At 51.4% G+C, this 17061-nt stretch overlaps 1 protein-coding gene across 1 annotated transcript in view; it reads left to right on the top strand.

The window, feature by feature from the left end:
• Positions 1 to 5079: 5079 nt before the first annotated feature.
• LOC146808695 (uncharacterized) overlaps positions 5080 to 17061 on the top strand; it is a 388468-nt gene continuing 376486 nt past the window's right edge. Inside the window, exons 1-2 of the mRNA XM_085614782.1 lie at positions 5080 to 5266; positions 5943 to 5998. Of these exons, the coding sequence (XP_085470908.1) occupies positions 5080 to 5266; positions 5943 to 5998 (243 nt within the window). The remainder of the gene's footprint in view (positions 5267 to 5942; positions 5999 to 17061) is intronic.

Here is a 17061-nt window from a genome sequence, read left to right as displayed (position 1 = left end):
AGCAGATGGCCGCCTTCCTCGAGACGAACGGATCCCTCGACCCCTCACAGTCCGGCTTCCGAGCCAAACACAGCACCGAGACCGCCCTCATCGCCGCCACCGATGACATCCGAGCCCTGATGGACAATGGAGAAACAGCGGCCCTCATCCTCCTAGACCTCTCCGCGGCTTTCGACACGGTCTGCCACCGCACCCTAGTACGGCGCCTCAGCAACATCGGAATCCAGGACAAGGCGCTGGAATGGATCATCTCCTTCCTCGACGGAAGAACACAGAGAGTCCGCCTACCACCGTACATGTCAGAGGCCTCCAAAGTCATCTGCGGCGTCCCCCAAGGATCATCCCTGAGCCCCACCCTCTTCAACGTCTACATGAGCCCCCTCGCGGCCATCGTACGCAAACACCACCTCAGCATAATCTCCTACGCCGACGACACCCAGCTGATCCTCTCCCTGACCAACGACCCCACCGCCGCCAGAGCCAACCTGCACGAAGGGATGAAAAAGGTAGCTGAGTGGATGACGACCAGCCGCCTGAAACTGAACTCGGACAAGACGGAGGTCCTCATCCTGGGCTCCTCACCCTCCGCCTGGGACGACTCCTGGTGGCCTCCCGCCCTGGGCACCGCACCCAAACCGACAGACCATGCACGAAACCTGGGCTTCATCCTGGACTCCTCCCTCTCCATGACCAGGCAAGTCAACACCGTCTCCTCGGCGTGCTTCAACATCCTACGCATGCTACGGAAGATCTTCTGGTGGATCCCCACAGAGACCAGGAAGACCGTCACCCAGGCCCTCGTCACCAGCCGACTGGACTACGGTAACGCCCTCTACGCCGGTACCACCGCCAAGCTCCAGAAGAGACTCCAGCGGATCCAGAACGCCTCAGCCAGACTCATCCTCGACATCCCACGATCCAGCCACATCTCCGGACACCTGAGAGACCTTCACTGGCTCCCCGTCAACAAGAGAATCACCTTCCGCCTCCTCACCCACGCACACAAAGCCCTGCACGACCAAGGCCCGAGCTACCTCAACAGCCGAGTCAACTTCTACGCTCCCAGACGCCACCTCCGATCAGCCAACCACGCCCTCGCCGCCGTCCCCCGCATCCGAAGAGCGACTACAGGAGGAAGGTCCTTCTCCTACCTGGCCGCCAAGACCTGGAACTCCCTCCCGTCCGACCTGCGCCTGACCCAAGACCACCTCTCCTTCAGAAAGAAGCTGAAGACCTGGCTGTTCGAGCAGTAGCGGCACCCCCCCCCCAGCGCCTTGAGACCCTACGGGTATGTAGCGCGCTTTATAAGTGTCACTGATTGATTGATTGATTGATAAAAAGCTTATAAACGACCGGGCGGACCTGTTGACCCACCTGAGGGAGGTCTGGGTAGCTGACGGTTTGGAATTGGATGATGAGGACTGGGTATCCACAGTAACCTCCCCGAGGGAGGTGGCAATTCCGGCCCGCCTTCGGCTCGTACTATTGAAGATACTCCATAGAGTGTATGTCACTGGACCCCGCCTGATGCGCATGGGTTTTTCCGTGGATGGACTGTGTAAGCGTGGCTGTGGTTTGCTGGGTACTTTCCTTCACGTCATATGGGAATGTCCTGAGGTGGCTCGCTTCTGGAATCGGGTGCATGCGGTAATGGAAGAGGTAATACATGTCGCTTTGTTACCAGAAGCTCGAAGGTGTCTGCTGAACGTGTGGGAGCCAAATGATTATGATGTGGCACAGACGCAGTGGGTGACTTTGGGGAATATGGTGGCTAAACGCGACATTGCACAGTTATGGGGTTCTCAGAGGTCACCCACGGTCTCGGTATGGAAGGAGAATATGGACCGGTGCATGTTTAGAGAAAAGACGGTGTATGTGGCGAGAGGCAAGCCTAGGAAATGGACTAAGGTGTGGGGTCCGTGGAATTCTTATCGCGGAGACATCTGCGCCCCTCCTCTGGCGTTAGTATTGGATGTTCCTTTGTCCCCCTAGCTGCACATTCCTAATTTTCTATGTTATGAGTATGATGCAGTTTGACTTTTTCTCTGCTCCCGGGCCCCCCCCCCCTCCTCTGTCACAGACCATTCATGATTATTATATAAAGTGGACTTTCCTACCCCGGAGAGTGCGTACCGATACTTACAATTCTTATTGCCTTGTTTGTGTGAAATGTTTATAAGTTTTAAATTGAAAGATGAAACCGTCTTAACACTGTTATTCGCATACAACCGCTGCCTTCACTCAGAGTGCGGATGGACTAACGGGATCCTTTGATTGACATGTCTGTATAATGGTGAACTAACCCGTCTCGTATTAATTAGCGGCCGGCCCAAGTGGTTGTAGGCCCATGTCTGTAACTCTTTGAAGTCAAATAAAGGTTTCTTTAAAAAAAAACAAAAAAAAAAACAAACAACAATAACTAAAATATTTCTCTCTCAACAGTAAAACAAAAAAGTAAGAATAACAAAAAGAAAAAATATTCCTCCAAACAACAGAGAACCAACTATCTGAAAATAGGTAATTTCAAAAATTTAAGTTAATAATGTAAAACACGATGCCAAAATGTAACCATTATTTTTACCTAACAAAAAATACCATATTTAAATTATTCTGTAATACCCAGATATGTAGCAAACTGCAACACATCCAATCACAAAAGGGGAAACTGCTATTCAGTTGTATTTGGGATACCGATAGCAAAGAAAGCACTTCTAGTGAAAGGACACATTGGAAATGCACTTAATATAATTCAAATGCTTGGTATGGCAGAGACCCCATCAAAGAAGACATTATTGAAAGACTAAGGGAACACAGCACTGACATTCAAGTTAGGAATGTTCTACAGGACTTAAGATAAGTGAACATATCTATCCTAAAAATATAAATTGTGCAAGTTCCTGAAGAAATAGCTGGACAACTCTCTCCATAGAAAACCTAAAAAGACCAGTAAGTGGAACAAGGAGACTTACTAGAGAAACACAAAGAGTACTCCCCCATCTCCAGGGACCACGCCCGGAACCTTAGCATTATACTCGACTCCTCCCTTACCATTACCTGAAAGATCAACGCCGTCGCCTCCAACTGCTTCAACACCCTCCCCATCCTTCGCAAGACCTCCAAGTGGATCCCCCCCGAAGCCAGAAAGACTGTCACCCACGCACTCATAACAAGCAGACTGGATTATGGAAACGCCGTCCACGCTGGAATCAACAAATACCTGCTACGCAGACTCCAGACCTTCCAGAACACCGCGGCCAGACTCCTCCTTGGCATCCCACGACATGAGCACATCACCCAAAACCTGTGAGACCTCCACTGGCTCCCCGTCCCGGAGAGAGTAACCTTCAAGCTACTCACCCATGCCTACTAACTCCTCCACAACAACGGACACAAATACCACAATGAAAGAGTCTCCTTCCAAGTACCCAAAAGAAACCTCTGCTCCGCCGACCTCGCCCTAGCAGAAACCCACGCATCCGCAGAACCAGAGCGGGTGGAAGAGCCTTCTCCTACATCGCAGCCAAAGCCTGGAACAAGCTCCTCGTCAACGTCAGATGCTCTCCTACTCTGCACACCTTCAGGAAGAGCCTCAAAACCTGGCTTTTCGGTTGACTCAGAGCTGCATCCGCCCCCGCCCCACCACCCTGAGACCCTCTCGGGTGAGTAGCGCACTTTAAACCCCCTGATTGATTGATTGGTTGATTGATTGTCCTAGCAGATATCTGCCTCCAGCTCAGAATCTGTGTGGGTAGACTTACTGTCACCCTCATAGGTGAAAAGTAAACAGATGTTAAATTCATTGTTGATGGTATCGTTGTTGAGGTTGTTGTTAGAAGTGAAGAGGTGGTAGACATCAATCAAAGACTGGCTGTCGAAAGATGGGTTGTTGCTGACAGTAGAAGAGACAGATATTTATGTGAGAATTGTTTGTTTGTTTGAACCTGTTTCATGTACTTTGAATATAAATCATTTTTTTTGTGATACACCCGGTTGTTGCTCTTTATGTTCTGATTGTATTGTACACATTTTCTTCGGTGTCATATTCTGTCACTATATTTAAGATAAAGTGATGTGAAGAAAGCACTTTTTTTTTTAATTAGACCCTTGTAGGCACCTTTATCTGTTTATCTTTCTAAAAGCGGCATTTTCAGGCCTGCAATTCAAAAACTAACTTCACTAAAAGAAGTGTTTTAGATTGTGAGTCCAAAGACGCCAAACTCACTTTTCCCAATTGAAAGTTACACTTGTAAAATGTTACAACGCAGCTCTAATGTTACCCTATGGGAGAGATAGGCCCTGCAGTAGTGAAATACACATTCAACAGTATTTCACTACCAGGACATGTACAACTTAAAAGTGCATTCGAGGGCAGCGCACCCTGCCCATTCGCTGTCCAGGGCCTGCTCTAGGACTGACCTATATGAAATAAAGGGGAAAGTTTGGGACTGGCAAATAGGTGCTACTTACGAGGTCGAAATGGCAGCCTAAAAATGCATACACAGGCTCTGCAGTGGCAGGCCTGAGCCATGGTTAAATGGCGACTTAGATGGGTGAAACAAATAGTGCTGCAGGCCCACTAATAGCATTTGATTTATAGGCCCTGGGCCCAGGTAGGGCACTTTATTAGGGACGTATAAGTAGAACAATTATGCCAGATCTTTCAGATGCTCATCTCACCACAAGGTGGATGCGTGCGTGCTGTGGCCACTGCTGGTGATGGGCAAAAAGGCTTTCCTTGCAGCACCAGGTTCTCCTTTACTGAAGCAAGTTCATCGCAGCGTCCGCTGGAATTATCACAACATCAGATAGATCACCCCTGTGTTGAAACCACTGTGTACTGAGCACCACCGGACTTCCTCCTGTGCCAACATGCATGTGTGACCAGACGTATGCAGGAGCAGACCTAGCAGGCTAAGAACAGTTAGCGCTGGAACTAGAGATCACCCCACTAATGGTAGCACTTTGCTGACCTGGTTCGTTATAACTGGCACTCTTAGTACCATTACAGTAACATCCCTCTCCCCTCCATGTCTCACACCTCAACAGTAGGATCATCGTCGTTTCATCCATTCACCCCCTATGTCCCTCTCTCCCCAGTGGGATGCAAATGACACAACTGGTCGGGATGCGGCGTCCACGTTCTTCAGCTCTTTCCGCGCCACTTCGGTTAGAAAGTCAGAGAGGCCATCAGCTTCCGCTTCCCTGGGGGAGATAAAAAAGCAAATGAAACAGCAGCTTCAACACATTTCCAGCCTGATTCGTAAAGGTAGATTACATCTTTGAGTAAGTTTAAACTTTAGAGTAAGTTTACTACTATCTATATTCACAAACTCCAAGTGTAAACTTACTACAAAGTGTAGGTTACATATCTCCACCCCCAGAGCAAAGCAGTTGGCTTAATCCTGTGTGGGAGGGTGACTTCCCTCCCTACACCTCTTCGTGCCCCTCCTTGAACCCCTCTTACTCCTCCATAATCCAATCCGCTTTAGGAGTAACTGCAGTGGCGGTCCGTCCATTGGGGGCGTTGGGGCGTTGCCCCCCCGCCCCCACGCCTCGCGCCTCGCTCCCGCAGCTTCCTCTGTGAGGGAGAACTGTCAGTCAGTATGACGTTGGACCGCCCACCCCCTTCAGAGTCTGAAGGGGGTGGGTGGTCTGGCGTCATGTTGACTGACAGGCAGCCAGCAGCACACAAGTGCGCATGAGTGGGTACGGAGGGCGATTTTTGCACCGTGCCCAGTCATGCGCACTAGTGTTTTCAAAGGCTGGCGCATGCCCATTAGGAGAGCGAGGTTGAGCCAAGGCTCAAACCTCGGTCTCGTAATGGGTAGGCGGGCGGAGCGTAAGCCTGCTCCAACCCAATCCCGGTGCTGCTCCAGCACCAGGATTGGCTGAGAGGCGTCTTGCAAGCCAGCACTGATGGGCTGTTCGTTCCAGTGAGTGAGTTGGCGTCAGAAGTAACGGACCCGAGGTGGCGCGGACCCGGACCTGCTCAGGACAGGTAGGATTTTATTTAAACCCCCCCCGCGCGACACCACCCCCCCCCCCCCCTGCGCGACACCCCCCCACGACACTGGCCCTTGATGTCTACAGGTGTCTCCAAGATAAAACTAAGGATATTTGAAAGGGTTCATCACATCCTTCTCTAGGCCCTGACCATCTCTGAATGCCAAGGCAACAGCTTCAGCCTACTGGCTTTAGTTACTTTCCTTTAAAGCACCCCTACTTAAAAACGAAATATTACGTAACTCCAGGGGTGGGGTGTGTGGGGGTGAGCTGGAGGGTCACAGGCGTTCATTCAGTGAAGCGGAAAGGTTTCCTATTATTTCCCTCTGGGTTTTTTGGCCATTTTCGTCTGAGTGCCAATGCTGCTGCAAACTCCATCCGGAGTGTTTTACTTTTCTGAATGCTGCTCCTTCACAGCATGCCAGATGGGATCCATTTAAAACTGTCTTTCTTTCTTACTTTCTTCCTTCTTCCTTTCATTTTTCCTCTTTCCTTCTTTTTTTTTTCTCTCTCTCTCATTCTTCCTCTCTTTCTTTAAGGCAACAGACTTGCATCTCAATGCCAGACAAATTGACTTTTTTGATTACATGCATGGCGTAGTTACTTAAAGAGGTTTCATCCAAAGCTCATCCATTACTCTACGGTAGGCGACGTTCACACTTTCCTTCCGCCCACTCCAGTGTACATTAATGGGTAGTTGCATTCAGTGCCAAGAGGTTCTATGGTAATGCGTGTGTTTTTCCCAACCCAAAAACGTTTCTACGTGTAGCAAATGATTGTTTGGATCGATCAGGGCCTGGGTTATTCTCAAACAAAAAAACAAGAGTTGTAATTTTTTTAAAGCTAGTTGGTGCTTACGGAAGAAGATCTGGTAAGGTCACATTAGAAATAGGTAAACTTTTTACTAACAGATAAGTTCAATTTTGTTTTATGAATTAGTTACTGAGGACACAGAAACGAAGGCCAATTGCCTTAGGTAAAATCAATTAATTGAATGTACAATTTGAGAAGGGCATTTACAACTAACTATTTTGCTGCGTAATGATGTATACGATTGTCTTCACATCACGTTTATGTGCAAAAGGGTGAATGTTATATGTATGTGTTATTAATTTGTATACTTTTGGTAGTAGTAAAATAATTGTCGCTTTATATTCTATAATCCGAATAACCGGAATACATCCGATACATTTTTTGTGACCTGCACTGATTTGGACAGAATGTGAACCTCAGTTGAACACAGAATGCTAGAGGAGCGCAGCATTAATTGTCTCCAACAAGTGGCTGATGGGCACCCAGGCACCTTTCTCTTTGTTAGGTCTCTGCCTCTGGTGAGGGTGTGCAGGGAAGGGGAATATAGATAACGAGATCGATGGGAGTCAGTGTATGACATGGACGGATGCCTAGAGCAGATAGGGTTCATGGAAAAGTGACCGGGACACAGCTGGGGTGGACATGATGGGAGTCAGTTCATGACATGGACGGATGCCTAGAGCAGATAGGGTTCATGGAAAAGTGACCGGGACACAGCTGGGGTGGACATGATGGGAGTCAGTTCATGACATGGACGGATGCCTAGAGCAGATAGGGTTCATGGAAAAGTGACCGGGACACAGCTGGGGTGGACATGATGGGAGTCAGTTCATGACATGGACGGATGCCTAGAGCAGATAGGGTTCATGGAAAAGTGACCGGGACACAGCTGGGGTGGACATGATGGGAGTCAGTGTATGACATGGACGGATGCCTAGAGCAGATAGGGTTCATGGAAAAGTGACCGGGACACAGCTGGGGTGGACATGATGGGAGTCAGTGTATGACATGGACGGATGCCTAGAGCAGATAGGGTTCATGGAAAAGTGACCGGAACACAGCTGGGGTGGACATGATGGGAGTCAGTGTATGACATGGACGGATGCCTAGAGCAGATAGGGTTCATGGAAAAGTGACCGGGACACAGCTGGGGTGGACATGATGGGAGTCAGTGTATGACATGGACGGATGCCCAGAGCAGATAGGGTTCATGGAAAAGTGACCGGGACACAGCTGGGGTGGACATGATGGGAGTCAGTGTATGACATGGACGGATGCCTAGAGCAGATAGGGTTCATGGAAAAGTGACCGGGACACAGCTGGGGTGGACATGATGGGAGTCAGTGTATGACATGGACGGATGCCTAGAGCAGATAGGGTTCATGGAAAAGTGACCGGGACACAGCTGGGGTGGACATGATGGGAGTCAGTGTATGACATGGACGGATGCCTAGAGCAGATAGGGTTCATGGAAAAGTGACCGGGACACAGCTGGGGTGGACATGATGGGAGTCAGTTCATGACATGGACGGATGCCTAGAGCAGATAGGGTTCATGGAAAAGTGACCGGGACACAGCTGGGGTGGACATGATGGGAGTCAGTGTATGACATGGACGGATGCCTAGAGCAGATAGGGTTCATGGAAAAGTGACCGGGACACAGCTGGGGTGGACATGATGGGAGTCAGTGTATGACATGGACGGATGCCTAGAGCAGATAGGGTTCATGGAAAAGTGACCGGGACACAGCTGGGGTGGACATGATGGGAGTCAGTGTATGACATGGACGGATGCCTAGAGCAGATAGGGTTCATGGAAAAGTGACCGGGACACAGCTGGGGTGGACATGATGGGAGTCAGTGTATGACATGGACGGATGCCTAGAGCAGATAGGGTTCATGGAAAAGTGACCGGGACACAGCTGGGGTGGACATGATGGGAGTCAGTGTATGACATGGACGGATGCCTAGAACAGATAGGGTTCATGGAAAAGTGACCGGGACACAGCTGGGGTGGACATGATGGGAGTCAGTGTATGACATGGACGGATGCCTAGAGCAGATAGGGTTCATGGAAAAGTGACCGGGACACAGCTGGGGTGGACATGATGGGAGTCAGTGTATGACATGGACGGATGCCCAGAGCAGATAGGGTTCATGGAAAAGTGACCGGGACACAGCTGGGGTGGACATGATGGGAGTCAGTGTATGACATGGACGGATGCCTAGAGCAGATAGGGTTCATGGAAAAGTGACCGGGACACAGCTGGGGTGGACATGATGGGAGTCAGTGTATGACATGGACGGATGCCTAGAGCAGATAGGGTTCATGGAAAAGTGACCGGGACACAGCTGGGGTGGACATGATGGGAGCCAGTGTATGACATGGACGGATGCCTAGAACAGATAGGGTTCATGGAAAAGTGACCGGGACACAGCTGGGGTGGACATGATGGGAGTCAGTGTATGACATGGACGGATGCCTAGAGCAGATAGGGTTCATGGAAAAGTGACCGGGACACAGCTGGGGTGGACATGATGGGAGTCAGTTCATGACATGGACGGATGCCTAGAGCAGATAGGGTTCATGGAAAAGTGACAAGGGACACAGCTGGGGTGGACATGATGGGAGTCAGTTCATGACATGGACGGATGCCTAGAGCAGATAGGGTTCATGGAAAAGTGACCGGGACACAGCTGGGGTGGACATGATGGGAGTCAGTGTATGACATGGACGGATGCCTAGAGCAGATAGGGTTCATGGAAAAGCGACCGGGACACAGCTGGGGTGGACATGATGGGAGTCAGTGTATGACATGGACGGATGCCTAGAGCAGATAGGGTTCATGGAAAAGTGACCGGGACACAGCTGGGGTGGACATGATGGGAGTCAGTGTATGACATGGACGGATGCCTAGAGCAGATAGGGTTCATGGAAAAGTGACCGGGACACAGCTGGGGTGGACATGATGGGAGTCAGTGTATGACATGGACGGATGCCTAGAACAGATAGGGTTCATGGAAAAGTGACCGGGACACAGCTGGGGTGGACATGATGGGAGTCAGTGTATGACATGGACGGATGCCTAGAGCAGATAGGGTTCATGGAAAAGTGACCGGGACACAGCTGGGGTGGACATGATGGGAGACAGTGTATGACATGGACGGATGCCTAGAGCAGATAGGGTTCATGGAAAAGTGACCGGGACACAGCTGGGGTGGACATGATGGGAGTCAGTTCATGACATGGACGGATGCCTAGAGCAGATAGGGTTCATGGAAAAGTGACCGGGACACAGCTGGGGTGGACATGATGGGAGTCAGTTCATGACATGGACGGATGCCTAGAGCAGATAGGGTTCATGGAAAAGTGACCGGGACACAGCTGGGGTGGACATGATGGGAGTCAGTGTATGACATGGACGGATGCCTATAGCAGATAGGGTTCATGGAAAAGTGACCGGGACACAGCGGGGGTGGACAGGATGGGAGTCAGTGTATGACATGGACGGATGCCTAGAGCAGATAGGGTTCATGGAAAAGTGACCGGGACACAGCTGGGGTGGACATGATGGGAGTCAGTTCATGACATGGACGGATGCCTAGAGCAGATAGGGTTCATGGAAAAGTGACCGGGACACAGCTGGGGTGGACATGATGGGAGTCAGTGTATGACATGGACGGATGCCTAGAGCAGATAGGGTTCATGGAAAAGTGACCGGGACACAGCTGGGGTGGACATGATGGGAGTCAGTGTATGACATGGACGGATGCCTAGAGCAGATAGGGTTCATGGAAAAGTGACCAGGACACAGCTGGGGTGGACATGATGGGAGTCAGTTCATGACATGGACGGATGCCTAGAGCAGATAGGGTTCATGGAAAAGTGACCGGGACACAGCTGGGGTGGACATGATGGGAGTCAGTGTATGACATGGACGGATGCCTAGAGCAGATAGGGTTCATGGAAAAGTGACCGGGACACAGCTGGGGTGGACATAATGGGAGTCAGTGTATGACATGGACGGATGCCTAGAGCAGATAGGGTTCATGGAAAAGTGACCGGGACACAGCTGGGGTAGACATGATGGGAGTCAGTGTATGACATGGACGGATGCCTAGAGCAGATAGGGTTCATGGAAAAGTGACCGGGACACAGCTGGGGTGGACATGATGGGAGTCAGTTCATGACATGGACGGATGCCTAGAGCAGATAGGGTTCATGGAAAAGTGACCGGGACACAGCTGGGGTGGACATGATGGGAGTCAGTTCATGACATGGACGGATGCCTAGAGCAGATAGGGTTCATGGAAAAGTGACCGGGACACAGCTGGGGTGGACATGATGGGAGTCAGTTCATGACATGGACGGATGCCTAGAGCAGATAGGGTTCATGGAAAAGTGACCGGGACACAGCTGGGGTGGACATGATGGGAGTCAGTGTATGACATGGACGGATGCCTAGAGCAGATAGGGTTCATGGAAAAGTGACCGGGACACAGCTGGGGTGGACATGATGGGAGTCAGTGTATGACATGGACGGATGCCTAGAGCAGATAGGGTTCATGGAAAAGTGACCGGGACACAGCTGGGGTGGACATGATGGGAGTCAGTTCATGACATGGACGGATGCCTAGAGCAGATAGGGTTCATGGAAAAGTGACCGGGACACAGCTGGGGTGGACATGATGGGAGTCAGTTCATGACATGGACGGATGCCTAGAGCAGATAGGGTTCATGGAAAAGTGACCGGGACACAGCTGGGGTGGACATGATGGGAGTCAGTGTATGACATGGACGGATGCCTAGAGCAGATAGGGTTCATGGAAAAGTGACCGGGACACAGCTGGGGTGGACATGATGGGAGTCAGTGTATGACATGGACGGATGCCTAGAGCAGATAGGGTTCATGGAAAAGTGACCGGGACACAGCTGGGGTGGACATGATGGGAGTCAGTGTATGACATGGACGGATGCCTAGAGCAGATAGGGTTCATGGAAAAGTGACCGGGACACAGCTGGGGTGGACATGATGGGAGTCAGTGTATGACATGGACGGATGCCTAGAGCAGATAGGGTTCATGGAAAAGTGACCGGGACACAGCTGGGGTGGACATGATGGGAGTCAGTGTATGACATGGACGGATGCCTAGAACAGATAGGGTTCATGGAAAAGTGACCGGGACACAGCTGGGGTGGACATGATGGGAGTCAGTGTATGACATGGACGGATGCCTAGAGCAGATAGGGTTCATGGAAAAGTGACCGGGACACAGCTGGGGTGGACATGATGGGAGTCAGTGTATGACATGGACGGATGCCCAGAGCAGATAGGGTTCATGGAAAAGTGACCGGGACACAGCTGGGGTGGACATGATGGGAGTCAGTGTATGACATGGACGGATGCCTAGAGCAGATAGGGTTCATGGAAAAGTGACCGGGACACAGCTGGGGTGGACATGATGGGAGTCAGTGTATGACATGGACGGATGCCTAGAGCAGATAGGGTTCATGGAAAAGTGACCGGGACACAGCTGGGGTGGACATGATGGGAGCCAGTGTATGACATGGACGGATGCCTAGAACAGATAGGGTTCATGGAAAAGTGACCGGGACACAGCTGGGGTGGACATGATGGGAGTCAGTGTATGACATGGACGGATGCCTAGAGCAGATAGGGTTCATGGAAAAGTGACCGGGACACAGCTGGGGTGGACATGATGGGAGTCAGTTCATGACATGGACGGATGCCTAGAGCAGATAGGGTTCATGGAAAAGTGACAAGGGACACAGCTGGGGTGGACATGATGGGAGTCAGTTCATGACATGGACGGATGCCTAGAGCAGATAGGGTTCATGGAAAAGTGACCGGGACACAGCTGGGGTGGACATGATGGGAGTCAGTGTATGACATGGACGGATGCCTAGAGCAGATAGGGTTCATGGAAAAGCGACCGGGACACAGCTGGGGTGGACATGATGGGAGTCAGTGTATGACATGGACGGATGCCTAGAGCAGATAGGGTTCATGGAAAAGTGACCGGGACACAGCTGGGGTGGACATGATGGGAGTCAGTGTATGACATGGACGGATGCCTAGAGCAGATAGGGTTCATGGAAAAGTGACCGGGACACAGCTGGGGTGGACATGATGGGAGTCAGTGTATGACATGGACGGATGCCTAGAACAGATAGGGTTCATGGAAAAGTGACCGGGACACAGCTGGGGTGGACATGATGGGAGTCAGTGTATGACATGGACGGATGCCTAGAGCAGATAGGGTTCATGGAAAAGTGACCGGGACACAGCTGGGGTGGACATGATGGGAGACAGTGTATGACATGGACGGATGCCTAGAGCAGATAGGGTTCATGGAAAAGTGACCGGGACACAGCTGGGGTGGACATGATGGGAGTCAGTTCATGACATGGACGGATGCCTAGAGCAGATAGGGTTCATGGAAAAGTGACCGGGACACAGCTGGGGTGGACATGATGGGAGTCAGTTCATGACATGGACGGATGCCTAGAGCAGATAGGGTTCATGGAAAAGTGACCGGGACACAGCTGGGGTGGACATGATGGGAGTCAGTGTATGACATGGACGGATGCCTATAGCAGATAGGGTTCATGGAAAAGTGACCGGGACACAGCGGGGGTGGACAGGATGGGAGTCAGTGTATGACATGGACGGATGCCTAGAGCAGATAGGGTTCATGGAAAAGTGACCGGGACACAGCTGGGGTGGACATGATGGGAGTCAGTTCATGACATGGACGGATGCCTAGAGCAGATAGGGTTCATGGAAAAGTGACCGGGACACAGCTGGGGTGGACATGATGGGAGTCAGTGTATGACATGGACGGATGCCTAGAGCAGATAGGGTTCATGGAAAAGTGACCGGGACACAGCTGGGGTGGACATGATGGGAGTCAGTGTATGACATGGACGGATGCCTAGAGCAGATAGGGTTCATGGAAAAGTGACCAGGACACAGCTGGGGTGGACATGATGGGAGTCAGTTCATGACATGGACGGATGCCTAGAGCAGATAGGGTTCATGGAAAAGTGACCGGGACACAGCTGGGGTGGACATGATGGGAGTCAGTGTATGACATGGACGGATGCCTAGAGCAGATAGGGTTCATGGAAAAGTGACCGGGACACAGCTGGGGTGGACATGATGGGAGTCAGTGTATGACATGGACGGATGCCTAGAGCAGATAGGGTTCATGGAAAAGTGACCGGGACACAGCTGGGGTAGACATGATGGGAGTCAGTGTATGACATGGACGGATGCCTAGAGCAGATAGGGTTCATGGAAAAGTGACCGGGACACAGCTGGGGTGGACATGATGGGAGTCAGTTCATGACATGGACGGATGCCTAGAGCAGATAGGGTTCATGGAAAAGTGACCGGGACACAGCTGGGGTGGACATGATGGGAGTCAGTTCATGACATGGACGGATGCCTAGAGCAGATAGGGTTCATGGAAAAGTGACCGGGACACAGCTGGGGTGGACATGATGGGAGTCAGTTCATGACATGGACGGATGCCTAGAGCAGATAGGGTTCATGGAAAAGTGACCGGGACACAGCTGGGGTGGACATGATGGGAGTCAGTGTATGACATGGACGGATGCCTAGAGCAGATAGGGTTCATGGAAAAGTGACCGGGACACAGCTGGGGTGGACATGATGGGAGTCAGTGTATGACATGGACGGATGCCTAGAGCAGATAGGGTTCATGGAAAAGTGACCGGGACACAGCTGGGGTGGACATGATGGGAGTCAGTTCATGACATGGACGGATGCCTAGAGCAGATAGGGTTCATGGAAAAGTGACCGGGACACAGCTGGGGTGGGCATGATGGGAGTCAGTGTATGACATGGACGGATGCCTAGAGCAGATAGGGTTCATGGAAAAGTGACCGGGACACAGCTGGGGTGGACATGATGGGAGTCAGTGTATGACATGGACGGATGCCTAGAGCAGATAGGGTTCATGGAAAAGTGACCGGGACACAGCTGGGGTGGACATGATGGGAGTCAGTGTATGACATGGACGGATGCCTAGAGCAGATAGGGTTCATGGAAAAGTGACCGGGACACAGCTGGGGTGGACATGATGGGAGTCAGTGTATGACATGGACGGATGCCTAGAGCAGATAGGGTTCATGGAAAAGTGACCGGGACACAGCTGGGGTGGACATGATGGGAGTCAGTGTATGACATGGACGGATGCCTAGAGCAGATAGGGTTCATGGAAAAGTGACCGGGACACAGCTGGGGTGGACATGATGGGAGTCAGTGTATGACATGGACGGATGCCTAGAGCAGATAGGGTTCATGGAAAAGTGACCGGGACACAGCTGGGGTGGACATGATGGGAGTCAGTGTATGACATGGACGGATGCCTAGAGCAGATAGGGTTCATGGAAAAGTGACCGGGACACAGCTGGGGTGGACATGATGGGAGTCAGTGTATGACATGGACGGATGCCTAGAGCAGATAGGGTTCTTGGAAAAGTGACCAGGACACAGCTGGGGTGGACATGATGGGAGTCAGTGTATGACATGGACGGATGCCTAGAGCAGATAAGGTTCATGGAAAAGTGACCGGGACACAGCTGGGGTGGACATGATGGGAGTCAGTGTATGACATGGACGGATGCCTAGAACAGATAGGGTTCATGGAAAAGTGACCGGGACACAGCTGGGGTGGACATGATGGGAGTCAGTGTATGACATGGACGGATGCCTAGAACAGATAGGGTTCATGGAAAAGTGACCGGGACACAGCTGGGGTGGACATGATGGGAGTCAGTGTATGACATGGACGGATGCCTAGAGCAGATAGGGTTCATGGAAAAGTGACCGGGACACAGCTGGGGTGGACATGATGGGAGTCAGTGTATGACATGGACGGATGCCTAGAGCAGATAGGGTTCATGGAAAAGTGACCGGGACACAGCTGGGGTGGACATGATGGGAGTCAGTGTATGACATGGACGGATGCCTAGAGCAGATAGGGTTCATGGAAAAGTGACCAGGACACAGCTGGGGTGGACATGATGGGAGTCAGTGTATGACATGGACGGATGCCTAGAGCAGATAAGGTTCATGGAAAAGTGACCGGGACACAGCTGGGGTGGACATGATGGGAGTCAGTGTATGACATGGACGGATGCCTAGAGCAGATAGGGTTCATGGAAAAGTGACCGGGACACAGCTGGGGTGGACATGATGGGAGTCAGTGTATGACATGGATGGATGCCTAGAGCAGATAGGGTTCATGGAAAAGTGACCGGGACACAGCTGGGGTGGACATGATGGGAGTCAGTGTATGACATGGACGGATGCCTAGAGCAGATAGGGTTCATGGAAAAGTGACCGGGACACAGCTGGGGTGGACATGATGGGAGTCAGTTCATGACATGGACGGATGCCTAGAGCAGATAGGGTTCATGGAAAAGTGACCGGGACACAGCTGGGGTGGACATGATGGGAGTCAGTGTATGACATGGACGGATGCCTAGAGCAGATAGGGTTCATGGAAAAGTGACCGGGACACAGCTGGGGTGGACATGATGGGAGTCAGTTCATGACATGGACGGATGCCTAGAGCAGATAGGGTTCATGGAAAAGTGACCTGGACACAGCTGGGGTGGACATGATGGGAGTCAGTTCATGACATGGACGGATGCCTAGAGCAGATAGGGTTCATGGAAAAGTGACCGGGACACAGCTGGGGTGGACATGATGGGAGTCAGTTCATGACATGGACGGATGCCTAGAGCAGATAGGGTTCATGGAAAAGTGACCGGGACACAGCTGGGGTGGACATGATGGGAGTCAGTGTATGACATGGACGGATGCCTAGAGCAGATAGGGTTCATGGAAAAGTGACCGGGACACAGCTGGGGTGGACATGATGGGAGTCAGTGTATGACATGGACGGATGCCTAGAGCAGATAGGGTTCATGGAAAAGTGACCGGGACACAGCTGGGGTGGACATGATGGGAGTCAGTGTATGACATGGACGGATGCCTAGAGCAGATAGGGTTCATGGAAAAGTGACCGGGACACAGCTGGGGTGGACATGATGGGAGTCAGTTCATGACATGGACGGATGCCTAGAGCAGATAGGGTTCATGGAAAAGTGACCGGGACACAGCTGGGGTGGACATGATGGGAGTCAGTTCATGACATGGACGGATGCCTAGAGCAGGTAGGGTTCATG

Source organism: Triturus cristatus, chromosome 7, assembly GCF_964204655.1.
Source record: "Triturus cristatus chromosome 7, aTriCri1.1, whole genome shotgun sequence".
Classification (NCBI taxonomy): domain Eukaryota; kingdom Metazoa; phylum Chordata; class Amphibia; order Caudata; family Salamandridae; genus Triturus; species Triturus cristatus.
Note: the sequence above shows the minus strand (reverse complement) of the source record. Positions and strands in the feature narration are given on the sequence as shown.